Source organism: Choristoneura fumiferana, chromosome 21 (assembly GCF_025370935.1).
Source record: "Choristoneura fumiferana chromosome 21, NRCan_CFum_1, whole genome shotgun sequence".
NCBI lineage: Eukaryota > Metazoa > Arthropoda > Insecta > Lepidoptera > Tortricidae > Choristoneura > Choristoneura fumiferana.
Window position 1 is genome coordinate 14,062,395 of NC_133492.1, and position 26,152 is coordinate 14,088,546.

A 26,152-nucleotide genomic window follows, 5' to 3' on the forward strand; every position below is an offset into this window, starting at 1 on the left:
CAAAAATATCGGAGCATGATACCTTGACATTAGAGTGCATTCTCCGATATTTTTGACTACCTTGGCCGCTCCGAAATATCTGATGGCGACTGTACCTACCCTACACATAAAGTGGGGATACATTTTTCCCGTCAAAACCTTATAGTATTGGGTATCGTTGGATAGGTCTTTCAAAAACATAACCTTGCTAAGACGATTTAGAAATCTGTTTGCAAAATATTAGATTGTGCAAATTTTTGTTAGAGGCAAGTGTCGTCTTGTGATCCAGTGGTAACCTCGCTCAAAACCTAACAAACCCAAGCTCACCTTGTCCGGGTAGGTGATAGCGAGCGGCTTCTTTTTGGTGTCTTTGGCGGCGGGCTTGGCCTTGTCGGCCGGCGCCGCATTCTTCGCCGCGCGCCCCTTCAAGTACTCCGGCGACACTTCGTGAGGCTGCAATTGAAAGTTCAAGCGTGACAGGGGAATTACACTTAGGTACTATGTGAATGTTCTATGGCAGATCAGGAGTCAAAATGGTTTGACGGAATCTCAACAGTACTTGCAATCAGATACACTTTACAGTATTTCCAAACACAATATTACAGATCATTTCCATTTACACTGCAAATCTCAATTTACACAATTGTAAAAAAATAATACAATTGGCACCACATTGAGGCTTGTATGGGTCTCCTAATGGTAAGAGATCACCACCGCCCATAAACATCTGCAACACCTGGAATTTGTTGCAATAGTCAAAAAAACAAGAGTCAGACTGAAGAATATACGGGTGTGAACATGTATTGTTGTATTGTTATAATAGACTCACCGCATAGGTCCTGGTGATCTTGAGCCGTTCAGGGAAATGGTCGAACGCGTACGCCTTGGTGCAGATGGGGTACTTGGGGCGCGATATCTTGGTGAACAGCCGCGCCGTGCGGTCCACGCGCAGCTCGCAGATGTACACGTGCGCCTCGCCCGCGCCCACCGGACGGCCCTGCCACACGCCACACGCCACATCACTTACGACTAGCTGTTTAGCTTGCCAACTGTTTTTTTTTTTACATTTTCATTCACACAAAGAGAAGAATTAGCTAAATTGATGCAGCCATTCTCAAATGTTATGTTTACATATATTCTGCAATTTATTTTTATTCTATAGACACTGTCTTCGCCTAGTGTGGAACTAGCGGAAATCCTATTTGTAATTTGTTTTTAATAAACCATTTTATTTTTTATTGTTAGAGAAAACATGTCTAATATCTGTAAACGAGCATTTCTTGTATATATATATTTCGGGGCTCCAACAATTTCGATGAAATTTGGTATGTAGGGGTTATTGGGGATGAAAAATCAATCTAGCTTGATCTTATCTCAAGGAAAACGCTGGTTACCGAGCTGTAGCCAAGGTACTGTTATTATGATATGAAGCAAGCAAGTACGTCCCGTGATTATACGAGTTTACCCATAAACACCTGCAATATCAGAAGTATATTATATCTGCCTTGGCAACTTAGAGAGCTTTGAAATATGAAGTCCTATTACTGTATACCTACCTCTTGTGTTAGTATTTTCTCAACTATCTGCCTCTAAGTAAGTAATATTATCGGATTTAAATATTATGATGTAGCTATAAACGATTACTTACCTTACAGTAGGTGTTAAGATCCATAACCCAGCACTGCGACATGACCAGCTCGATAGGAACTGCCTCGTAAAGCGGCACACGCATCACTTCGTTGTGGAAGAATCTGTCACAAAAGCGTCAGTAAAATTAGTTTTTGTGGTAGCTTTCTTTCGCGAATAAATTTTTCAGTTTTCTTTGAGTTGTATTAATTTGGGGAGAGTCACTGAGAGATAAGTCCAAACCAAGAATACTGTTAACTATTATTTATTCCCAAAAGGACGAGTACACAGTCCTATGGGATCGAGAATACTGGCGAGCCCGACGGTATAGCTAACCTATGTAGATATCACTATATAGCTAGCTATACCACTGTGTCGCTACGATTTCTTTAAGTTTGCGATTATTCTGGCAGGTACTTGGGATCTTGAAATGTACTGAGTAGGTAAGTTCGTGCTTGTCGTTCGCAATCATAATAATATGCATAACACGGAGATGTTTGTGTGGGTTGTATAATCTGTATAATAATATCAGGGTGTGTGTTGGTCTGTTGGTGTACTAACTTGCGCGTGGGCTCGTGGAAGGTCTCGTGCGGGCGCAGGTAGTGGTGTCCGTACACGAAGCGCTCTTGGGTGTCCTTGTGCTTCCACAGCCGCTCCACGCGGAAGATGTCCAGCTCCGACACCGGAATGGAACCGATCGTCTGGTACGTGTGCTTGCGGACGCTCGTCTCCTACAGATCAAACGACCATACAATACAACAGTTTCCCATTTGCCTGGTCGCGACCCGGTACCGAGCCATCAAAATAAAATACCGGGTCGCAACATTCCCGCCTTGTTTTAAAAATAATACCTACATCGATCGACGCATCGTAAATATTCGTAAAAGTATAAGTAAGTGGGTCACGAAGGGGCAGTGTGAAAATTACCGGGCCATGGCAGAACAATGTTTGGGAAACACTGCAATACAATATAGTACAGAATACACAGTTTATAGAGATTTTTCAAAGATCATTATAATAAGAATTATTACTTTGGCTTATTGCTAAAAGTGGCTCCGAAGCGGTAACGTTTCGTGTGCTCTGCCTACCCCATTTGGGAATATACATCAGGGTTACCACGAAACTCGAAACTCGAAGTTCGTGTCGTGCGGTCCCTCTGACACTTAGACTATTTAATACGAGAGCGAAAGGGACCGCACGACACGAACTTCGAGTTTCGAGTTTCGTAGTAGCCCTGCAGGCATGATGTTTGTGTGTGTGTATTTTGACTTGTTTGAATACGCGGGTTTACAGTCGGTGCTGAGCGCTTCCAACCGAAGCAACCAGGGGCGTGTTTACTCTAGGGTCAAGGGAGCCATGGCGCGGGGCGGCAGGTTTAGTGATGTTATTTATTACTATACGTATGGTACCTATTTATATTATTATTAAATTAACAGTGGTGGTAAAAAAAATAAACATGGTAATCTGTGGCCTCTCAAACAGCCTCATCGGTTCGAACCCGGGTTGGATTTCTGGGAATTTATGTTCTAAATTATATCTGAGATCTGCACGCATCTGCGAAGAAGTTCAATGGCGTATGTTAAGTTCCCATTCCGTACTGAGCCCCTGTGGGAACTACAGCTCAAGCACTGTTACTTTGAAAGGAGGTTTTTGCCCACGGAGACTTATACGCCGCCCGGCGCAACGCTCAGTCCTCCACGTTACCTAATGTTGTACATGTGTCGCGCTGTGTATGAGGCACTTGAAGAAAACAAAAACAAAGTGAGCCTACCTTATTCACAGCAGTCTCTTCGCCCTTGCCCTTGGCGATGTTCTTGAGCTTTCTGTCAGGCCGCTTAGTCTTCGGGGAGTCCTGCTTGGCGGCCCCGGGCTCCGCGCCGGCGCCGGCGCTAACGTCGGGCCGCGCTGCGTCGATGGGGATGTCTCGCAACACGTACACCGTGTCTCCTTGTCGCACTTGCAGGGAGCCCCGCATGAGCGACACGTAAAACTGGTGGCCTTCCTCCGTCCACTCTTCCAGAGGGATCTCGCGTTCGACCTGATGAGATTAATGAAGTTGAGTCAGGTATTTGTGTACTCGCGGTCGATTAATCGTTTATAAAATTTGCTCCTTCGTCAAGACAATATGGTACTGTTTTCGTTGCATTTAGTACAGTCACCAGCACCAATATTTGACACAACAAGCGTGCATAAATATCTGATACGACTCTATTTCTAGGGCCGTAAGGACGTGTCAGATATTTTTGCACGCTCATCTGGGGCAGATATTAATGCTGGTGACTGTACATGATTGGAACGTAACTTTCGTTTTTCTTTCAAATTCGTTACACAGTGTTTGTTTGGTTTAGTGAACACACCATCGGCCTCCACTGCATACCGTATCCCAGTAGACCAGCAGCGCTCTCCACAGCTTGTTACCTTGCAGTGTGCCGGCTGGTGCTGGTGCTGGTGCGGGCGCGGGCAGTGGTGGCAGTGGTGCGGCGCGCGTGTGTCCGCGACGCGCATGCAGCGCGCGTGCTGCCACACGCCGCACTGACCAGCAGCGCTCTCCACAGCTTGTTACCTTGCAGTGTGCCGGCTGGTGCTGGTGCTGGTGCGGGCGCGGGCAGTGGTGGCAGTGGTGCGGCGCGCGTGTGTCCGCGACGCGCATGCAGCGCGCGTGCTGCCACACGCCGCACGCGCCGCACTGCACCATAAGACCCTCTTCCACGTGCAGCCCACAGATGCACATTATCACCTCCTCTGGACACACAAACGCGATTCGTTCATACACTGGGGTTACGTCACTAAAGTCACCAGAAAACCGGTGGCTACGAGGAATGAAGCATCACAGGGCAAGATTGAAGTCTGGTTACCATCTTCGAAAATTTATGAAATGGTTAATTTAGTTGGCAAGCATAGCACAGCAGCTTGAGAATTGTTAGAAAGATACGAGCAGGAATTTAAACTTAATATTTATAGAACAATTGAAAATGCAATACCTTGTTTGGCTTTCTGTAGGAACCCAGCTGGTAAGGGATCGTCAGGGCCAAGTATTTTGTTTAACTGCTCGACGAATTCTGCCTTAGCAGAATTATATTCCTAAAACAAAAGCACCGATTAGCCTAGAACTAGCTACCATACCAGTTATTTAGCCTCCTTATAGTAATAAGCGGTATATACCTTCTTGAGTGTAACGGCGATCCCACCGAGCGCGGACATGCGGCCGTGTTCCCTCGTGACGGAAGAGAACACAGCGTTCATATCGGCGTCAAACTGCGCTACACTCTCGTAACGTTTCGCTGTTATGTTGCTCGATACGCGTGCGAGGTCGAACGCGTCCTTGGCCGCGCTTGATTTTGGCTTAAGTAGCGGCGTGCAGAGGGGTTTGTCTTTGTCGTCTAGAACATGAACAGAAAAGATAACATTAGTTCAAAACTATAGTAGGAAGAAGTCTTGCAACAAACGGGAACGTTTGGTTAACTTTCAACCCCGATTGAGAATAATCCATCATAAAGTAAATTGTAACTTTCAAAATCGAGAAGCAAACAGATTAAAAGACCGCGCAAATGAATCGATAAATAAATAAAATATAAATAAATTTGGAGACGACTCTGAAATAAAACGATAAAAATCGTAATAATTCTCACCAGTAACACCGACAACGTAATCATAAAGCGCTTTAAACACGATCATGAGCCGCTCCTTGTTAGTCAGCGCCGGATTGTCCTCAACCTTGGCGATATTCCTCGCGGCATCCATCTTGGGAGCCCTCAGCGCTTGCAGCCGCTTGAGGAACAAGTCCGGGTTCATCGTTTCTGGCAGTTCTAGCGGGTTCACGAGTGTGACTTGTGTCGCCGGAGCGGCGGCGGTCGGCGCGGGCGGGGCGAGCGGGGCGGCCGGCGCGGGCGGCGGGGCGGCGGGCGGCGAGCCCGGCGTCATCGCGATGGACAGCCGGTCGCGGTAGCGCCGGACCTGCCAACAGACCATGACTGGTAACGGAAGCACTCTCGATTCATAATCGCACTGCATACGATTTACAAACTTTAAATTTTAGATTAAACTCATCATCAGGCCTACGCGTCTGTTCCAGACGAATTTTGGCGTGGCGCGCCTGTGCACAACGTCTCTGGTGACTGACCAGACCGATGCGAGAGCGACATGTTCGCCCACAGGCCAGACAAGAGAAGTCTGCGGATGTTGGTGCAGAACCGCCTTGGTGTCGTTTCTGTCTCTTGTCAGCAAGAGCCTTAAGCCATGATTAAACTAGGTCACCAGTTATCTCTTACAAATATTACGCACAGATTAGAAGTTACTTACATTCTCGAGATTTCTAAACAGGAAGCAATGTCTCTCCTTGACCAAGCTCCTCTCCTTAGCGGTTAGCGGCTTAATCTGCGGCTCTTGCCACAACTTGTTCAGATGTTGCTGGTACTTGAGTATGGTCATGTTTTTGAGTTCACAAGCGGTGAGGCTGGCCTGCTCGGACTTCTTGTTGCACTTGACAGCTTTCCTAGGCCGTCCGACGCGAGGCTGGTTGGTGTTGGAGCCCTGCGACTGGTTAGAAGCGTTGGATTGCGTCCGCGACGGTGTTTTGGCGGGTAGTTTGGTGATCCTCTGAGATTTCCCACCTATGACGCCGCGGCAGTCCTCAGAGTCGCATTTGCATGGCTAAAAAAAGGCGTAAAATTAATAAAGCATTTAGTTTTTTTAGTTGTTATAGCTCATGGTTGTGATTGTTACCTGTCCGACGGCAGGATTAAACAACGAAAAGTTGTAGTCATAAGTAAGTTCCTCCCCTGGATCAATATCCCGCAGGGCAAAAAGTGCCATTCTGAATGTGCCTGAAAATAAAAATTTAGTTAGGGATCAAACTAACAAATTAATAAATACATTTATAGAATCTCTATCAAAGATGAATTATCTATACTAATATATACTTATACTTACTAATATTATAAAGAGGAAAGCTTTGGATTTTTGGATGTTTGTTACGAATTAACTCAAAAACTGCTGGACCGATTTTAAAAATTCTTTCACTATTAGAATGCTAAATTATTCCAAAGTGCCATAGGCTATTTTTTTTCTGGCTCGCGCGGTTTGCGCATCCGCCACAGACGCGTAAAGGTAAGGAAACGAAATCAGTAGGAAATACGGGATTTTGGAATACGGAATTCAACAGGAGAAGATTACATGGGATTAAAGGCTAAAGCGAAAGAAATAAAGATATTTTACATAGGTACACATGATAAATTAAATTTAGTGAGACGAGGAATACATATTTAAATTTTAATATCATTATTATTTATAAATATGTTCAATAAGTTATATATAGTTATGTCATTAGAGGCTAAAAGGACAGAGATGGACGTAGGTAATGGGACTTTGTAGGATATAAGCTGTTCATAAAGGAAGGAGTTGTCATGGAGAGGACATGAGAGAAATATATGATTAGTGTCTGCAATGCCCAAGCCACACTCTCACACAAATATCAGACTCGATCAGTTTAAATTTAGCAAGGTTTGCGGCCATAGGTATATTTATTAACAGAAAAATTAGGGTTCCGTACTTAAACTTCAATAATGTAACTCAAAGTGTAAAAAAAAGTTACCATAAAACATCTTTCATCGCATGCGCTGTAGAAACTATTGATTATAGAACAAAAAAATGTTGTACGATATTAAAGAATACATCAAGATCTACAAAAAACTTCGCGATACCATATGTCCAACTATTGTAGTTGTCACTAACTCACTATAACTACTTTTTTACATTTTAAAAGTTGACAGAAATGACGACTAAAATCAGACCATGTTATCCATAACTTTGTATAAATCCTTATCCAAATAAATAATTTTATATTCAAGACTGTTTCAATACCTGTAGATTACTTTCTGAATTATTCAAATCGGACATTCCATTCAAAAGATATTACGAAATTAAAAATATCAATCTAACCAAAAAATGCATTTACTCTACGTTGACGCGCCCCAGCTTCGTGCGTGTCGGGTGTAGTTTTTTGGAAATTAAGCTGAAAAATGTGTGTGAAGTGCCCTTGATTAGAGACCTTTTTAGAGTTCTGTGCCCAAAGGGTAATAAAAACGGGACCCTATTACTAAGACTCCACTGTCCGTCTGTCTGTCTGTCACTAGACATTATCTCATGAATCGTGATAGCTAGACAGTTGAAACTTTCACAGATGATGTATTTCTATTGCCGCTTTAACAACAAATACTAAAAACAGAACAAAATAAATGTTTAAGGGGGGCTCCCATACAACAAACGTGTTTTTTTTGCTCGATATTAATAACGGCAACAGGTACCTATTTATTTGTATAAATGTACTTTAAAAATAAATAAGGAATTAAATTAAAATAAAATAAATATTTAAGGTGTTTTTTTCCCGTTTTATGCTAATGTCTAATGTTGTATAGGTACGGAACCCTTCGTACGAGAGTCAGACTCGCACTTGGCCGTTTTTTTTTTTTACTTTGCCTGTGCGAAGCCGGGGCGGGTCGCTAGTAAATAAATAACCTGGAACAAATTTTTCTGCGCTAGAACTTTTAAAAACTTATAGTAGGATTTTTTTGAGATATCCCGATCTCGTTAACATCCCACCTCTCGAACAAAGACATTGTATTCTATTATGTCCTCGAGTGCATAATCCTCAGTTTAAAATGAACGAAAATATAAGATAAAATAGCTCATTGAAATAACGACTTTATTATTTACAATAGAGTTCATTTTAAATAAAACTTTGTTGGCAGATAATATTTTTCAAAATTGAATGCGTGCGTCGTAGACAAGCAGCCTCATGGAAAAGTATTATTTGTGTACGTGTATTTTTTTTAATGCACTTACTGCTCTAAATAATAAAGTCGTTATTTCAGTGAACTATTTTATTTTATACTAGCTTTTGCCCGCGACTTCGTCCGCGTGGAATAGTAACTTTGGGAAGTATTTAAAATTTATTTAGGATCCTATTTTGCCAATAATAGCACATATAAACTTCTACGGTTTACTGAAAATAATCTATTTTAAAACATTGCTATAGGTAAATACCTATAAACTATTTTTTTTTGTTCTTCCATCTCTATCCATGTTCTTTGGTAAAACATAAATATTTTGCGGGAAACCACATTTTACCAATACGACGTGTATTCTACCCTGTCAACATAAAAGGACTAAGTACTTAATTCTTCATAGTGAACTCTTGACACCTTACGTCTTTATTGTAAGTTAGGAGGTAGGATTATAATTGAGACGTCATTCTTACTAAGCATAGCTACACATTTTTCCGAAAGTATACTTATAGTAAATTTGTTTGGAATTCCTTAAGAACTTTCATCCCCATATTTTCAAGTAAATAGGTCGAAATTTGAAAGCGCCGGAACAAATGTTTTTAGGGTTCCGTAGCTGAAAAGGAAAAAATGGAACCCTTATAGGATCACTTTGCTGTCCGTCCGTCCGTCTGTCTGTCAAGACCCTTTATCTCCTTAACGCGCGGAGTATCGGTATCGAGTTGAAATTGAGACCGTAAACTCAGGTCAATAGTCCCGAAAGCTGTGAAAAATCAAACTTTAAGTCAAGGCAATCAAAAGCTACAGTCATTAAAAAGGTATTTCCATGTAAATCGCCTTAACAGAAAAAGTTATAGGGTACTTCCAGAAAAATAATTGTAATAATTGTATTTTTTTCTATGTGTATCTGTTTTCTGTATGCTTACTATGTCTGGTGTACAATAAAGAGTCTTTGTATCGTAGGTATTGTAAATAAGAAAAATCTGAAAATTATAATTTTTCATGTCTGACAGTCGTCTATGTCAATAAGCCATCACCCCACATTGCGAACATTTTGCTTGAGCTTAGAAGGCTCTGCTAACACTGCATGATCTCCTCTGCTAACATCACCTCTCGCAGGTAAATTTTTGAACAAATAGCTTACCACGTGCCCAAATGCCAAGTTTCATAAAGAACCATCGATTGATCTTCGACAATGACGATCTTTCATATAAACTTTCATCCCCTATTTCACCCCCTCACAGGAAGAGTTTTTAAAAACGCGCGAATAAATATCTATTTATCTCTTATCACGTGCCCAAAGGCCAAGTTTCATAAAGAACCATCGATTTATCTTCAACAATGACGATCTTCCATATCTTTCCTCCCCTTTTTCACCCCCTCAGAGGAAGAATTAAAAAAAAAACGCGCGAACAAATATCTATTTACTTCTTATCACGTGCCGAAATGGCAAGTTTATCATCGATAATGACGACCTTCCATATAAATTTTCATCCCCTATTCGCAGGTCGAAGTTTCAAAAAAGCTCAAACAAATATCGATTTATTTCTTATTAAGTGCCTAAATTTTCATGGTTTATCTTCGACAGCGACGAACTTCCACCTTATTAACTTTCATCCCTATTTCAACCTCTAAAGCCTCCTTTTTGCGATAAAAGATAGCCTATAGTCTTTCTAAGGTCTATTCTATCTTTGTACCAAATTTTATCAATCGTTCAGCGATTTAGGCGTGAAAGCGTAACAGACAGACAGACAGAGTTAAATTTCGCATTTAAATATTGTATTTTATAAAGTGCCTAAAAAGTTTCATGGTTTTATCTTCGACAGCGACGAACTTCCACCTTATTAACTTTCATTATTTCAACCCTTAAAGCCTCCTTTTCGCGATAAAAGATAGCCTAGTTCAAGGTCTATTTATTCTGTACAAAATTTCATCAAAATTTCAGTTTTGAAAGCGTAACGACAGACAGACAGACAGACAGAAGACATTACTTTCGCATTTATAATATAGTATGGATAGTATATTTCTGTTCATTTTAAACTGAGGATTATGCGGATTATGCTTATGGGAGCACAATAGAATACAATGGCTTTGTTCGGCAGGTGGGATGTTAACGAGATCGGGACATGTCGAAAAATTAGTACTATACCCGCTAATGATTTCCAAATATGTATCAAACAAAAGGTCAATTTATTCGAAAACGTGCTGAAACTGTGGCAGCACGTAAGGACACCGTCAACGTAGTAATAAAAGATGGTTGTAGTGGTGTAAAGGCGGTGCGGTGTTGGTGCAATGACGTAGTGGTGTACCGTTGGCAGTCCACTTCTGCATCTCGCAGTTTGGCCGGCAGGAGTGATTGACGAAGCGGCCGTCGCCGCCGACGCGGTGGCCGTCAATCACGAGCCCGCCATCCAGATGCAGGCAATAGTGGTGCGTGTCGCGCGCGTACCGCGTCGCCATGCGCTCCTGGTAACAACGAACGGAGGCTAGTTGTCTCTATAGACGAATGGATTTCCCGCGACACGTGTCGCCAGCGACGTCGGGTAAAGTGGCGCTTTTATGTGTGCAGCCAGGTAACATACGACGAGCGCCTCGAAAATTATCATATGGCTTTTTAGCCATACGCGCGGTTGTATTTTTTTTTCTAATCTTTTTATAATTTGTTCTGTGGGACAAATAATATCAACGGGCATGTTATGTCACGCGAACTGTCACTAGAGTTCAAAAATAAAAATGGTTAAAAGCCATATGATCATTTTCGTACGTTACCTGGCTGCACATATGAACTAGACTAGCTACTGCTCGTGACTCCGTCCTAAACCCGGATTTTTAAACCCATGGAAAAAATGTAAACAAAGGTGTTGCCGTTATCAAAAAACATTTGCAGAATTCAATATATTTTATTCTTTCCACATTTGTCAGAAATCGACTTCCCATTAAAAACTGTATTTCTGAATCAAGATAAAATATTTTAATTTATTGATGAAAATCTTTATTTTGGCATTTACTACGCTTTGATATATTAATTTACAAAGAGAGTACTGTTTTCGTATGCATAATTTATTTATTGTCCTGGTATTACACCCGGGTTTTCAGGCTGTGGGCCGCTTGACGCGAGACGTCACTCAATATATGTCTAGTCTCGAATGTTAGTACATTCGAGACTAAATTCGTGTAATCGTTTTCCAGTGACTCTTGTTCTGTTATTTTTTTTACTGTCGACATTGTTGTTATATTTTTATTCTAGTTAAGTTGTTCATTGTTACGTTTTCCGTTGTTTTTCGTTCATTTTTGTATGAAAGGATGGACTCCGGTCCGAGTACTTCTCGGTCAAAAGACGACTTGTAAGTTGTCTCCCGTAAAAACGACTGTTTTATCGAAAATAGAAAAAACATGGCAACAACAGAACTTTATATAATATTTCTAGCGGGCCCATACCTTGAAATCCCCTGAAATGTCAGTTTGACAATGACGAAACTTTGTTTACATTTTTTCCGTGGGATTAAAAATCCGGGTTTAGAAGAATTCGTTTATCACTACGCGCGGAAACTATACAATTTTACGGCATTAAAACTACCCAATTGGTTTAACTGTTTAAAAGCGTGGAGTGGTTACTTTCGCATTTGTAATACTACTAGTATACTAGATGACGTAACAATGCCGACCTTGAACTCCTTGTCGGAGACGACCTCGCCGACGTACTCGAGGATGAAGTCCCCGGAGACGATGCGCCGCTTGGTGCGCACGCCCCAGCCCTTGCTCTCGGTCATGAAGCGCTCCAGCGGCGCCGCCCACTCGTGACGCTGGATGCGCTGGTTCTTGCAACGCTCCCTGTTCAACACAATATGGTCATCAGTGGTGTAGCGGTATAGCACGCGGTACGGAATACCGAGGACCTGGGTTCGATTCCCAGTGATGGTCTTATTTTTCTGGTTTTTCTGTGCATCTATATTTCAGTTTGTATTTTCAATTTAGGTTTTACGGGATGACCGTAAAAGTAAAAATTTGGAATTGAAATAAAAAAAAATACACAAAGATTAAAAAAAAAACAATCTTAACAATATGCCATATTGATGATGATGATGATCATTTGTTCCTGTTATCCCTTGTTAGGGTATTCCCTTGCACGGCTTCTTCCAGCTCTTCTCAGCAACCAACATTAAAAATGACTGTCGTTTCAGAAGAAGAAAGAACTGGCACTGAGAAAAACAGACTGAAGGCAACTTAGCACGCACTGCAATAAAACGCGAACGGTTTTAGACGCAGTATTTTTCTCAAGCGACACTGAAGAGGGCAGGGCTCTAGGACCGCTCACATTTAAACGTAGTGCATGCTTTAATAAGCTTTAGTTTAAAATATTTATGATGAAAGTTGGTAAGAGACGATTGAATTTTTGAAGTGGCCGCGCGTGCAAATTGTTTCAGTGGAGGTTGTATGATATGTCGTGGTACTCAAAAATGGCTTATATACGCGCCATTAGAGCAGTCTACTTGGAAGACCTGTTTACCAACCGTCCAATTAGCTGGTAGTGACTCACCCGCAGGGACAGAGCTGCGGCGAGCACTCTGCATACACGAGCCGGTTGATGCAGTCCTCGTTGCAGCCGGACGGCGGCGCGCAGTTGCACGCCACGCTCTCACACTCTTCCGCTGACGGCTTCACGTCGTAGTACACGTCTACCGAAACATAACGTATACTTAGTTAAAAAAAACACAAATTTAATACAAGCTTGACTGTACTTGTTTTAGCCCAGGAGTGGACAAAACACTGCCTTGCGATTTCACAGGTCTTTTTTGTTAACCTAATTTTCCTTATAAACAAAAACTTACTTATGAACTAACACTCACGTGATTGACTTCCGGGCGTTGCTTCAGGGAATAGGGATAAGGAATTAGCGCTAATATAAGGTGGGAATTGGGATTTCACCATACAAACACTTATTTAGCCACTACCAAAATCAAAATTGTCCTCTTGGACACACTCACGGAGCACCTTTTGCAGTGCTTACAAATCACGTCCAAGAAACGTATTCAAATGTCCAAATAACTCAAAATTACACCAAAGCGTGTTCCTCACGATCCAACTCGAAACCAATAGTTAGATTGTTGCACCAAGCAGAAAGTTATTTATTATTGCACCGAGTGCCGATTTGGATTTTAAAAAGCACGAGGGCAATATAAATTACTTAATGCGAGGTGCATAATCTGCTTTTCTTTCAACTATTACAGGAATAGTAGGAATAGTATACGAAAAAAAAACTTATGCTAAACTATATGTAGAGTCATTCACGATGACGCGTGCCGTGGTTCTTATCAATGTCATTAATGGCTAATTATGATAAAATCACGCGTCTTCGTGGATAGCACTAGGTAGGTATAAATAAATGCTTAATAGGAAAGAAATGTCACGCACTCGATGATTCCATTTTTGTAAGTTTACATTCGCACTCTCAAAAAATGACCACGGAAAATTCGCAAGGTTCCCGCCAATACGTTTTTCTTTTTTCTTTTTTTGGCAGAGAGCCGCAGATATTTTTACCCCCAATCTGTCAAATTTCGGATGGGCACCAGGTTGGCCAACCAAACACTAGATTTTTTTATACTATGCAGGCTAATTTTAAAGCAAAAATACTTGTTACCTCTTTGGTGGTGCAATTTAAAAAAAAAACTAAAACAATCCAATAAAGGATTTTCATACATTTTTTCTGCTCTAGAGCAGAAAAGTCCCGCTTTGTGCTGGGTATTTAGTGCGGTTATGATGAAATTAAAGCATAGTTGGAAGAAAAAAAAATTAAAGTCCAAAATTTGTAATCTTTCCACCGTCTTCGCGGGAACCAAGCAATAGCCGAAATCCAACAAAAACGCGTTATCTCGCGTGCCGGCAAAAACTAAGCCTCATTCACATCAGCTGTCAAAAGTCACAAGGCGACAGCTAACTTTTTAATTTTCGAAGCGCGTTCTGAATACACGCCTTTTGGGTCCGAACAGTACTTTTTGACATCCAACCTACATTATGTATACCAAATTTCAAGTCAAGCCGAGGCAAAAAAAAAATATACCAGCTGTTAAATAAAAGCTTGTAAAATGTGTTTTTAACACATTAAACATAAACATAGAGATAAAATTTGGCACGTGGAAATGCGTTTTCTTTGCGTTTTGATCGAATGTATGTACGTAGACCCTTTTTAATGGGTAAATGTTAAAAGGTTCTCTGCCCAATCACAAAATTATAACTCCGAAATATCCGTTGGCATCCTAACAACACACAAATAGTTAGAACATACTGGTGCGTATCTTCTTGTAGTTCCAAGAAGGCACGGGCTGGTTGTAGTGGTGCTGCCACCAGATGTCGTAAGGCAGCGCGTAGGGCTGCGCGCGGCGGCGCACCCAGCGCTCGCAGTAGGGCGGCGGCGCCAGCAGCCCCGGACCAAACTCGCCCGGGGAACCGCCGCTCTTGGACTTGCCCTCGGGCCTGCTGTAACACACAAGGCTGAATCATCTAAACTATTAGAGCAGGGATGGCGAACCTTTATTGGTGAATGTGCCTCTTTTTTGTTATGATGTGCCATCAAAGTTCCTTAACTCGGTGCCATTCGTTTGCCATCCCTATACTAGAGTATGGGGCCTGTCGCACGAGAAGTGGACTAAGCCCATAGAAATCAATTACTATTTTATACATGAAACTACCGTGAGACTCACTCATATTAAATATATTTCACACATTAGGTAATAAACAATTAATTCGTGGAAAATTTTGTTCTCAATTGTGTTTTGTTTTGTTAAATTTTGTTTTTTGTTTTATGCAACTTCTTTTCGGACTGATCTAGGAACAATTTTCTAAACGCAATACGTACGTAATTTCTTGTTTAAAGCATTCGAAAGATGGATCTGGCACCAAATAATCAATGGTAAAATTTGTCAATGCCTGAAAAGCTGAGTTCGTACAACTTGGGGCAAAAAAAAAAGTTTAAAGATAATAAGAGGGTAAATGTAACACAGAAAAATACTTTTTCATTTAACGAAATAAATGATCAACTTACTCTTCTTTGAAATAGTCTGAAAACAGTCCGGCTGCTAAGAATTTCTTTCTTAAACGAGGGTTGCGTTTGGACACCACAGGCTTGTCTCGGTTGTCTACGCTGCTGGCGGGACTGTCGTCGCGCGATGACGCCACACGTTTCTTATTGATTATGTTCTTAGACAAAACGTCAATGCTCTTTTCAAAGTCTATCTCCTTCTCATTGAGCGGCAGGGGTTCGTTCTCGTCATGGTCTCGCATCGTGTCTAGAGACGGCTCCCGAGATTTAGAGGACATTTTGCGACTCACTACAGTATCCAATGAACTTTCCCGTGAGCTCGAATGCACTTCGGTAATTTTCTTGCTCATCTGACACGACCTAGACTTTCTTCTTGTAGTAATCGAAGGTTTGCTTGACTTAGCAGCAGTTTCGGCTGTTTTAAGATTCTCAACTGGCTTGCTTTTGATTTTTCCTTCCTCGTTCGGGGTATCTGAGCTTCTGGTAAGTCTTCTCTCGCTTGGATACAAAACGGCTAGACTAGACTTCGGTCTCAATCCCACTTTGCTGTTTTTCTCGACGTTTTTCCTCTTTGAAAGAATCTCTTCTATCTCTTCTGACGGCGACATGGCTCTAGTCTTACGCTTCAAGGTTTCAAGCTGACTTGCTGGCCTATCAGCTTTCAAATTTAGTAAGCTAAGAGGAATGCTGTCTTCAGGATCATTACCGAGCGAGCTAGCCAAGGATGGTATGCTGTCTGTTTCACTCAGCACTTCCCATTTATTCACATGATTTTTATGCTCTTTGTCAATCTTACTTTGTTTCAAATGAAGTGCTGGAGCTCTTAAAATAGAAGAACTGTTATTTTTCTTTACGGAATTAGAAGTCAAAATAGTGCCACTGGTTTTGTTGTTATTTTCGGTCAATACTTTTCCTTGCAGTTTCTCGAGGGCTACGACCGTCAAGCGAGCCTGTTGCCTGGGACATTCGTCTTTGTTTAATACGACTTTGAGTTCAGGTTTTTTACTAGTTCGTTCCAAAAAGCTGTTCATTGCTTCTCCCTCCTTAGGAACTCTGTCAAATACAGAAGTGTTTGTCTCTTTATGAGCTCTATCAAATACAGTAGTAGTGTTATCGGTGTCCTCTGACGTAAGATGGCTATCAGAATTAACCGCGTTTTGACTACTACTAAGATCAATTTTCTTCTTTTTCTTCTTAACGCTCGGAAAACCAGTCCTGTTAATTGCTTTTCGCCTTCTTGTCTTCTTCTTTAAGGTTTCAGCTGTTTTGCTATCACTAGATTCACTACCTTCCTGCTTCTTTTCGGGCAAATTCATCTTTTTCATACATTCCGCCATAGATAGTTTCTCAGCTTGGATCATGGGCACCAACAGTTTTGTAGACAGCAAGGAAAGTTTGCTTTCTTTTATAATATTGTTGTTAGTTTTCTTCTTTTTCTTGTCACGTGCATCTTCATTTTCATTGCTTAAGTTTCTTTTGGGTTGACGTAAGTTATGGCTACTTGTAGTTTCTTGGATTTTATCTGATAACACTGATGCTATAGATTCCCCTCGCTTAGGTCTTATTATTGGTTCAGTTGTCTCTGAAATCAACGCTAATGGAATATCCGATTCGGTATCAAGAGGACTAAGAGGATTGCCAGAGCTTTTTGATTTAAACTTTGATTTGCTAGGATCACCTAATGCATTTGAAACACAAATAGATGACTTTGGTATTTGATCTTCCAAGTCAATTGAAGGTTCAAAAATACCCGTTGGTTTATCGATGTTGACAACTATTGACTGTTCTGTGGCTAGATCAGAAACTTTTGCCTTTCTGCCGTCCATGATTTTCCCTTTAGACACTGGCGACTTGATCACGGTTGCTCTTGTGCTTATTTGTGCTACTTCCTTCGTTCTACTTTTGTCATCGACTACCTTGGCAGGATCAGCATTGACTTTTTCTTTTTCAAGAATACGTGATTCTATCGATTTTCGTATATTATTGTTTAAAAGTGTATCTAAGACTTTAGTCGCAGCACTTGGATTTATCTTTGAAACTAGATTACTTGTAAGACCTTCTAATCTGTTCTTCTTACGAGTCATTATTTCAGACTTTTGGGCAGGTGGTATAGAGCTCTTGTATAAGGATCGAGCCGACATACTTTTTAGTGGGTCAACAGATGTAGAGTTAGGCGAGTTTTGTTCGTTAGTCGGCGACACGGATTCTGATTTCCGATCTTCTTTTGTTTCTTCTTTTGAATTATTTTGATTAACGTCTTTAGTAGTATTAGTCAAAGCATTTTTGTCTTCAGACAATTTTTTTGATAACGATTGTACAACTTGATCAAGCGTTGAATTTGATATGATTTTGTCTGCTTCCAGCCGGTGACGCTTTTTAGGAGTCACTATTGGTGCCGTTTGGCGGACTGGTGATACTTTTCTTTCAGATCTAGGAGAAGAAATCCTATTTGTATCAGATTTTGAACTTTCAGTTTTGATATCAGACTCCTTACTTTTAGGTAATGATTTTTCTAAATCATGGACCATTTTGTGTACGGCTTTTAGTTTCTCGGATGTTTCGTATATCTTTTTTGACAATTCAGACTGTTCATTACTGGGCCTCTTTATAGCGAATTCATCGTCAGTAGCGATCAAGGAGTTAGGCGAGTGGTCCTTGCTGAGACACGGACTGCTCTCGTCTACCTTGACGACCAGACTCCCGATAACCGAGCTCACGTTTGTTTTCAAAACTTTCGTTGCCGCTTCTGAGTTTGGAGATATTGAGTCAACTACTGTTGAAAGTACACTTTTAACAGTCTCACTATTTTTCTTTAATTTCTCCTGCGAATTTTTTGATTTAGGAGATTGCCCCGGATCATTATTGCGCAGCTCACCCATACAATCAGTCTCGGTACAAAGAAACTGTTCGGGATTAGTTCCGCTTTTCAGATTTTCTTCAAATTCTGCAGGAACTAAGCTCAAACTTAATGAATTGCTTGTAGATGAATTAATATGATAATGCCTCTTTTTAAGAGGTAATTTGTGCTCATTTGTATCTTTACCACCCTTGCTTTGAGATTCTGTTAATTGTTTTTTGTGTCTCCGTTTAGAACTGGGAGTAACTGTGTCCTGGTTGTCAGACGTTTTTCTTTTCTTGGAGCCCCGTTTCACTACTTTGGGTGGTACTACTGGTTCAGGAGGAGCCTTTTCTACACTTTTTACTGGATTCTGTCCAATACTTGTAATTAACTTGGGAGCTATTTGACATATCTTGATAAAATTTGAGATTAAATTGTCCATGTCGTGATTAAATTTTTGGTCAATAGTATCTATAGATTTTGTATAAGTCTCTCGACAACGTGACACTGATCTCGATCGATGTCTTCTTCTACTTCGATGTCTGTGATGTTTGCTTTCGGTTTTGATAGTAATTCTTGAAGGCCTTTCGGAGGGTTTTAAGTTGATTTTAGGCGGCGCCAAAACAACAGTTCTTCTGTGTTTCCGAACATGTAGCAAAGGCTTAATTTGTGTTTTCTTAACGTTTAGAAACACATTCCTTGTTAGTGATTTATTTGGAACATAAGTGTTTTTAGCACCCTCAAAAACATTAGAAAGTTGCTTGGAAATGTTCTCTTTCTTAGCACAGTGAGTGGTCTGCGTATGTGCGGTTTTTATCTTTTTAGGAGATATTTTTGACGCATTTTTTGATTTGGAAACTGTAAAGATTGGCAACGCTCCAAATTTATGACTAAAACTCGGTTTTAGTACTGGCAAATTACGTCCGGTATGATTTGATTTCGACGGTGACTTGAGTAATGTGTTGTTGTTATTGTGGCTGACTTTAAATATATTGTAGGTGGTGACCGGCCGCTGCAAGCCACTGAACACCGGGCCTGGAGCGAACGGGTCCGAGGAATTTAATCTTAGAACATGTTTTCTGTTAATTTTCGAGAAACCAAAGTTATACTTTGTCTGCAAAGGATATTTAGTACACACGCTTACATATTTTGGACTAGAATTCGGTTTTCTTAAGTAGCTTTCACAATCTGAGTCACTTGAACTATGGCCAAGAGTGAGGCTGCTAAATGTTTTGTTAGCTAATGAAAGAATCTCTTGATCGGAGACGAAATGTTTTTGATTTTTGTAGTAGGATCTATCTCTCACTGATCTTGTTTTCTTCAGTTTCCTCATTCGTCTCCGCATGCTTCTCACACTGTAGTCAGTTTTGTAGCCTGACTTATCACTCTTGTAACCCGATTTATAATCACTTTTGTAACCAGAGCGATGATAATCACTTTTATACCCAGATCTACACCCATAATCGCTTTTATAACCAGACTCCATCAGTCTGCTGCAGCTTCTGTAGGGTTTAAACTCGTGGTCACTTTTATAGCCAGATAGAATGCCTTTATACTTTGGATTCAGATCAATTTCTTTCCATGTCGGGTCCAGCGGATCATCATTTGCACCTTCGTTCTCACTTTGGTTGTCTCTCCACGTGTTAGTGAAAGTTTTACTACTATTTTTGGATAGATTAGCCAGTTTGCTGTTTACTTCTTTGCGTTTAGCATAAACACCAGACAGAACAGATCTGTTAGAAGGTGCAGACTCCTCGTCGCTATCAGCGGAGTCGTAACGGTTGTTTTTGTCTTTTGTCGCTTTGGGGCTCTTAGTTGATTTAGTTTTGTTGACTGGTTTTCTTCCTACTTTTTTTCTTGGTGGATACAACACCCGGTCTGTTGCATAGAGCATTCTATCAAGGGCAGCAATATCTAGTTTGTGATCATTCTTTTTGGCTCTTTCAAATTTACTTTGCTCTTGCTTTAGTGGAACTGGAGAAGGCGCTTCTGTTTTAATTTGTTTAATTTCGTTTTCGATTCTCTTCTTTTGGTAATCACAATCACTGGAATCCGACCTCCTACGTACGGCGCTTCTACTTGCTGATTTGGACCTCATGTTTCGCCTTTCTCTTGTGTTGTTTTCCTTTTGAACAGTTTTCCTACTTTGTCTGCTATGGGTTTCGTCATTGTCGTGCCGTCGGAGTGGAGAGTGTGTCGGAGAATTGTGATTCGACAGAATACCGGAGTCCGGAGAAACATTTGGCGGATCATTGTTATTATGAAACTCATTTATAGCAATCAGTTCAGAGTTTCCTTCCCCATGAGATTCCCCACCGTTATTTCTGAATTCATTTGGAGGGTCCCTCACTTTTCGAGGACGTCCTCTTTTTCTTCTCGACTCTACAATAACATTTTTAACATCTTCTTGAGATTCAACTGAATTTGTGCTCATCGTATCCAATTTTTGAGAATCTATATGACTAATGGGATTCATTTCTGAATTAACTATAGTTAGTGGAGAGCTTTTAAGCAAATCTCCAGAATTTCCGAGCACTGAACTACCCTGTGTAATGTCTAAATTCATAAAATCGTTATTATCCACACAATCTTCAAGACTGGGAGGATTCGGTATCGAAATACCCACTGATTCGGAAACAGAAGTAAATTCTTCGAGATCTTGATTTATTTGCGAGAGTTCTTCTGTTTGTTGCGGACTTAAGTGTTGGGAAGGGGTCAGAAAATTGGGCGCTATAGGCGCTATTTCTGACAAAGTGTTTATTTGTCCGAGAACACAGTCACTGACGGTTCCCACGCCCTCAATAGGGTTGGCAGGCAGCCCGCAGCCCGGGGCCGGAGCGGCGGCAGCTGCCAGGGGAGTCAGCGGAGCCGTATTGCTACTTAGTAGCTGGGTTTGCGCAACAAACTGTTGCAATAGACTAGACGCGTAATGAGTGGTATTCTGATGTCCGACACTCGAATTGGAACACTCATTTTCCGACCCCGACGAATCCGCCGTCGCCCTCTGTATTGCAGCTGTCACTAACTGCGGCGTGAGCTCCATTTCGCTGCCAGAGCCATCTCCTGAAAAGAAACATATTAAATATAGCCATTATCATTTAAAAAGTGCCAAAAAGCATAAGATAATTCCTAAAAGTTACCATTGTCGGCAATAGACTTGTCGTCATTGTCTCCCGACGTAGCGTTCACGGCGAATGCGGGGAAATTGGGCTGCTGCGCCGCCGCGCTCGATGTTTGTTCTGGAAATAGTTCCGCGAGGTCCGCATCGTCAATAACCTGCGAAGTATATTCACTGTCACGCTAAAATCGTCAAACAGTGTTCAGTGTTCATTTTAGTGACATTAAATACGTAGGCGTCTAAATTATAAATGGCGAGTTGTTTACCTGTAGTTGGCAAGCAGCGACGAGCGCGGCACTGGAATCATCGGGGGAGACGTGTGCGGCGACGGCCGCGGCCTCCGCCGAGTCCGAGTCCGATGACGAAGACGACGAGGAACTGGATGACGATGAAGAAGTCGACGACGACGTACTGCTGCTGCATGCTGCGCTCTCCACCGGCTGCGACGCGAACTGTAACCAAACGTCTGACATTAAAATCAGAATATTAGATCAACGCCATATATTACTTAGTTCATCCAAACTGTGTTTTCGAATCAAACCGTGGAAGACGAGACCCATATTTCGTAGCTGAGTGATTTGGCGCAACGAGCACGACAGTGGTGTTGTAAGCGAGTCCCTCACTGACCGCAATACACACCTAACTACCCATTCAAATCTCATGTGCGGCGACATAAAATTTAACGACTACTGATATGTATGTTTCCTTTAAAGGTTCTGTCTATTAACAGACTTGATCAATATTATAGAAACAGATACACAACACTGGTTTTAATATCAAGTGAACTGTTAAAATTATACACTGAACACCTGACTCACAAGAATAAAATTAGAACGCCCTACATTTCTTAATAGATGATATAAATACCCTTAGCTCTATTTCAGTGAGGATACGGAAAAATAAGAACGAAATATCATGAGTTTCTATAACTTTTTTTTTAATACATTTGCTCGAATAATTCACTTTCAAAGGATGTATACATGGCTCGTAAGTTAATTTTACCGCACTAGTGAATTTTTTTCCAGTTTTTTTTTAATTCTCCATTTTAAATGTTTACAAGCAAATAGTTTTTATTTACCTCAGATTTTCATGATTTTCACCTTTTATTTATTCTAAAAAATCGCAGTGGCTGAACGCTCCGAACCTTTGCCTGATAATTTTACGTATTTAAAAACAAACTTACGCATGCGCATTACGGACGCGCCATTTTTGTAAAACTTTGCGTTGTTTTGTTTTTATTTTTCAATTTTGTGTTATTAATTGCCTATTTTCTCACAAATGTATTGAAAGCCGTCGTATCACACACGGTTGGCAAGGTTTTACAAATGAGTTGACGAGAGATAAACCCGAGCCGTAAGGCACGAGTAGAGGCACGAGTTTGTAAAACCTTACTTACCAACCTCGTATCACAAATAACTATTACCATACAGTCATTGCACTCATTAGTAGGAACTGACATACATGATTTGAGTACCTGCTACCAAATGTAAAATTAAGTACCTAATGTTGCGTTTTTAAAGTGTTGTTTTTACTATTAGTTGGTTTTCCGAGGGTGCTAATCAATAAGGCGGAAGGGCGAACAACCCTCAGCACTGGAAGGGGTTGTGCACATGTCGCGTGGCCGTCGGTCTTATCACGGCTCGCATATCAAACGCCGCGGAAACTACCCCATAAACTTATGTCCTACGTGGTCGTTCACTTGCCGCAAATGACAAAATTAAAACCCCGCACTGCAATTAACGCCCCTTGCTTTATATTTTTTTCTATATTGACTTTAACGACTCGACCATAAAAGGTATAGTGTGATGGCCACGTATGATCCGTGCTGTTTAATGAATCATCGTCGTAGTAGCAACGCCGTACACGCGTAAAAATAATCTGTCGGTGGTCCGCGACCCGCGAGCCGTTGCAGCTTCGTGACGCCCGTTTGCCTGTGTCACAGGCAGTAAGTTTTAATAATGACCGCGCCAATTATTTCGCAACACCGATTACGCCACCGCAGCCCTTTATCTCGGACCGCTGTGCAACAGTAATGACATGATCAGCATAACTGTTTCCATTTGAATAAAGTTTAGAGGCAAATTCAGGCACGCATTGATATCTGATCCATCTGGGGCATAGAACTAAATAATACAATTGCTACATAGACAAATATGAAAGCTTGGAGCATTTGAATCGACAATGGGATAACGGTAACTCAGACGGCGCCGACACGAATATCACATTAACGGGCTCGTGATCTGCGGAGATTTATATCTGACAGCAAACTTCAAACAAACACAAAACGCTATCGCCATCGCACATATATTATGGTCTTTGGTGTCGATTTTATTCACGATCGTCTGCTCCCAACTAACAAGCCGACAACTCCGTAAAAGTTAGCGAGTGGGAGCGAAATTGTAAATCGTGAATCGATACTAGCTGATGCGGTATTTGGATTCGATACTTAGTTGCTTTAAAAATAAATACAAATATCTATCTACACGATAAAATAGTTGCAATTAAAATATTCTATAAACTTTTAAAGTTTCCATCTTATGTTAAGAATCAATGAACACGCAACGACGCAAAAAATCTTTTCTTGAAATGGTTTTTGCTATGACTATGTCTATGAATGTCGGTAAACAGTTGAATTCACGGGTCAATGACCGCGTGCCAAATGCCGTGAACAGAACAACAAGAACGACAAATTATCGTTTATTGAAGGCCCGAGATGATATTAAAATGTATAATGAATGGAATGGAGCTAGAAAGCACTTAGCACGCGTGAACACGCACCGCGCATAAATGAACGATTTCTAGCATTCGCGACGATGTGCGTACCTACTGTGCGTTAAATTAGCGGTCATACATGTTATTTTTATTGATAAAAAAAAACCTAGCTCTAGGTAGTTCACATTTGCGAACCCCATTCTGTCCTGAAATAGACCAGATAAGATACTTAACCATTTATAAAATTCGTTACCAGCGTTCATTGAATACTGAATAGTATTTGTATGTAGGAACACGGAAATGTGTTGTCGGACCGTTCACGAGCACTGTGCCTGTGAACTTGACCGCGTGATAACCAAGCGCCGACGGCCGGTGTCGGATCGCGCGGAAGGGCGGGAGAAAGGTCGCACCCAAATGCCATTGTCCGATGTTTACGATGCCGCTTGATAAATTCAATAAATTTATGAAAGGTTTACATTTCATTAATAAATCTTATCTGCCACATTATTCAAAAATACCAAACTTGATGATATTCGAGAAAGTATTAAAAGAGGAAACCAGGAAGTGAATTGTCTGTAGGAATTCTGACATGCTTATCTCAAGTCTTATTTATCCCGTGAGAACCCGGCGTCGTTTGGCTAAAAGGGCACACATTCACGTAGCATTCGTAGTTTGTCAGCGGCGGTTTCATAACGTCCAGCATATCTTATGGAGCTCGAGCCGCGGACCGGCTTCACGACGTTCGCGCCTCTCACTAAAAAGACTAATCAACAAACAAAATACGATTCAATTTCTTCCTTACATGAGAGCGCAAAAAGATCGTAATCCCTCGTAGTGATCGGTCGGCGCTGCTTTTCTGCAAACTTTAATGCGAGGTACGAGGCCGAACGCTCACGTAATTGGTAACGATTATTAAGAGAATTTATATTCGATAAGTTGACGGGTCCTGGCGGAGTTAAATTCGAGATACGATTGAAGTAAAGCAAGGACATGTTTAATCGCTTCAATAGTTTTGCAAAATGTACTTGACTAAACTTCAATTGTTTCTGTATCCGCAAAAAAATGTTCTTGATCTTATTGTGTCAGGTACCATTTTTAATGATAAGTTTTAATTTACAGTCAATGAAATAGAGCATTCGTCATTCGGTACCGAGGACCAGGAGCAAGCTTTACTTCAAATAATGTCGGTCGTAAATTTTATGCTGGAGTTCCAGTCAGCCCTATAATTTGTGAGAAAATGAAATAAATAGCCTGCCTTTAAAAATGGAAACTAGCAAGTGTTCATTGTGAGAAGCGATCCGCGCTTGACCAGTTTTTCATCTGGCCGACGTACGTCTAATCGCCCATTTACAAATACGGATAGTAGTCCGATCCAAGCGAGTATCTCTGACATCGACAACTCCACTAATAGGCGTTTCGCGCCCATTTATTTTCAGTTTTAGTTTTTATCGTTACACTTGCTAGCACCTACGCAACATCTCAACCTAGGGCTGCAACCCCCACTGCGTTTACCACAAAGAATCAAAGTTAAAACTTAACTTTTATTAAAGAGATGAGATGAAATAAATAAAATCTGAGTAGGGTTTATTCAAACAATATATGAATCGTGAGAAGTAAAAGTCGGCAGAAAAATCTATTAAGTAGGTAAGTACCATCTTTGCGGTAAAGTATAATAAAGGAGCAGAGAAGCGAGCCATATAATTACTATTTGATTTGTAGTCTCATGAATTGGCGAGGCATGAAAGTGAATATATATATTTGTGTAAAACACAAGTTATTAGTAGTTGAATGGGCCGGGCGAGCAGGTCCACTCGTTAAAATATAAAATGGCAGCCCTGGAGTGGCCGCGGCCAGCTATCCGGTGGCGGTTGATTGTACTCATCAAGGATTTCTGCACTCAAGGACGCTGCCGGCTAGACGATCGCGACTGTCGAACGCCTCTTATTATTTCTCCACAGACACATCTTGTTTTTGTCTGACGCTAATTTATATTCATGAAACATATCGACGTTTATATCTATAAATTATATCTCTTACTAATCTAAGTTTATTTCTATAGCATT

The 26,152-nt window shown here is 41.0% G+C and overlaps 1 protein-coding gene across 8 annotated transcripts in view; it reads right to left on the reverse strand.

Moving 5' to 3' along the window:
• Positions 1–26,152, reverse strand: part of ash1 (histone-lysine N-methyltransferase ash1) — a 59,317-nt gene that overhangs the window by 3,604 nt on the left and 29,561 nt on the right. For 7 of the 8 annotated variants that reach the window (XM_074104257.1, XM_074104259.1, XM_074104258.1 and 4 more), the window contains 14 exons: positions 21,644–21,829; positions 21,400–21,535; positions 15,424–21,322; positions 14,668–14,858; positions 12,922–13,060; positions 12,050–12,215; positions 10,694–10,850; positions 6,328–6,428; positions 5,905–6,255; positions 5,235–5,559; positions 4,768–4,985; positions 4,587–4,686; positions 4,024–4,347; positions 3,404–3,643 (listed from right to left, as the gene is read on the reverse strand). In XM_074104257.1, the coding sequence (XP_073960358.1) occupies positions 3,495–3,643; positions 4,024–4,347; positions 4,587–4,686; positions 4,768–4,985; positions 5,235–5,559; positions 5,905–6,255; positions 6,328–6,428; positions 10,694–10,850; positions 12,050–12,215; positions 12,922–13,060; positions 14,668–14,858; positions 15,424–21,322; positions 21,400–21,535; positions 21,644–21,829 (8,442 nt within the window). In that variant the 3' untranslated portion in view covers positions 3,404–3,494. Of the gene's footprint in view, positions 1–306; positions 433–808; positions 977–1,627; positions 1,731–2,166; positions 2,337–3,376; positions 3,644–4,023; positions 4,348–4,586; positions 4,687–4,767; positions 4,986–5,234; positions 5,560–5,904; positions 6,256–6,327; positions 6,429–10,693; positions 10,851–12,049; positions 12,216–12,921; positions 13,061–14,667; positions 14,859–15,423; positions 21,323–21,399; positions 21,536–21,643; positions 21,830–26,152 lie in introns of those variants that run through there. The other variant, XM_074104264.1, reaches the window with a different exon arrangement.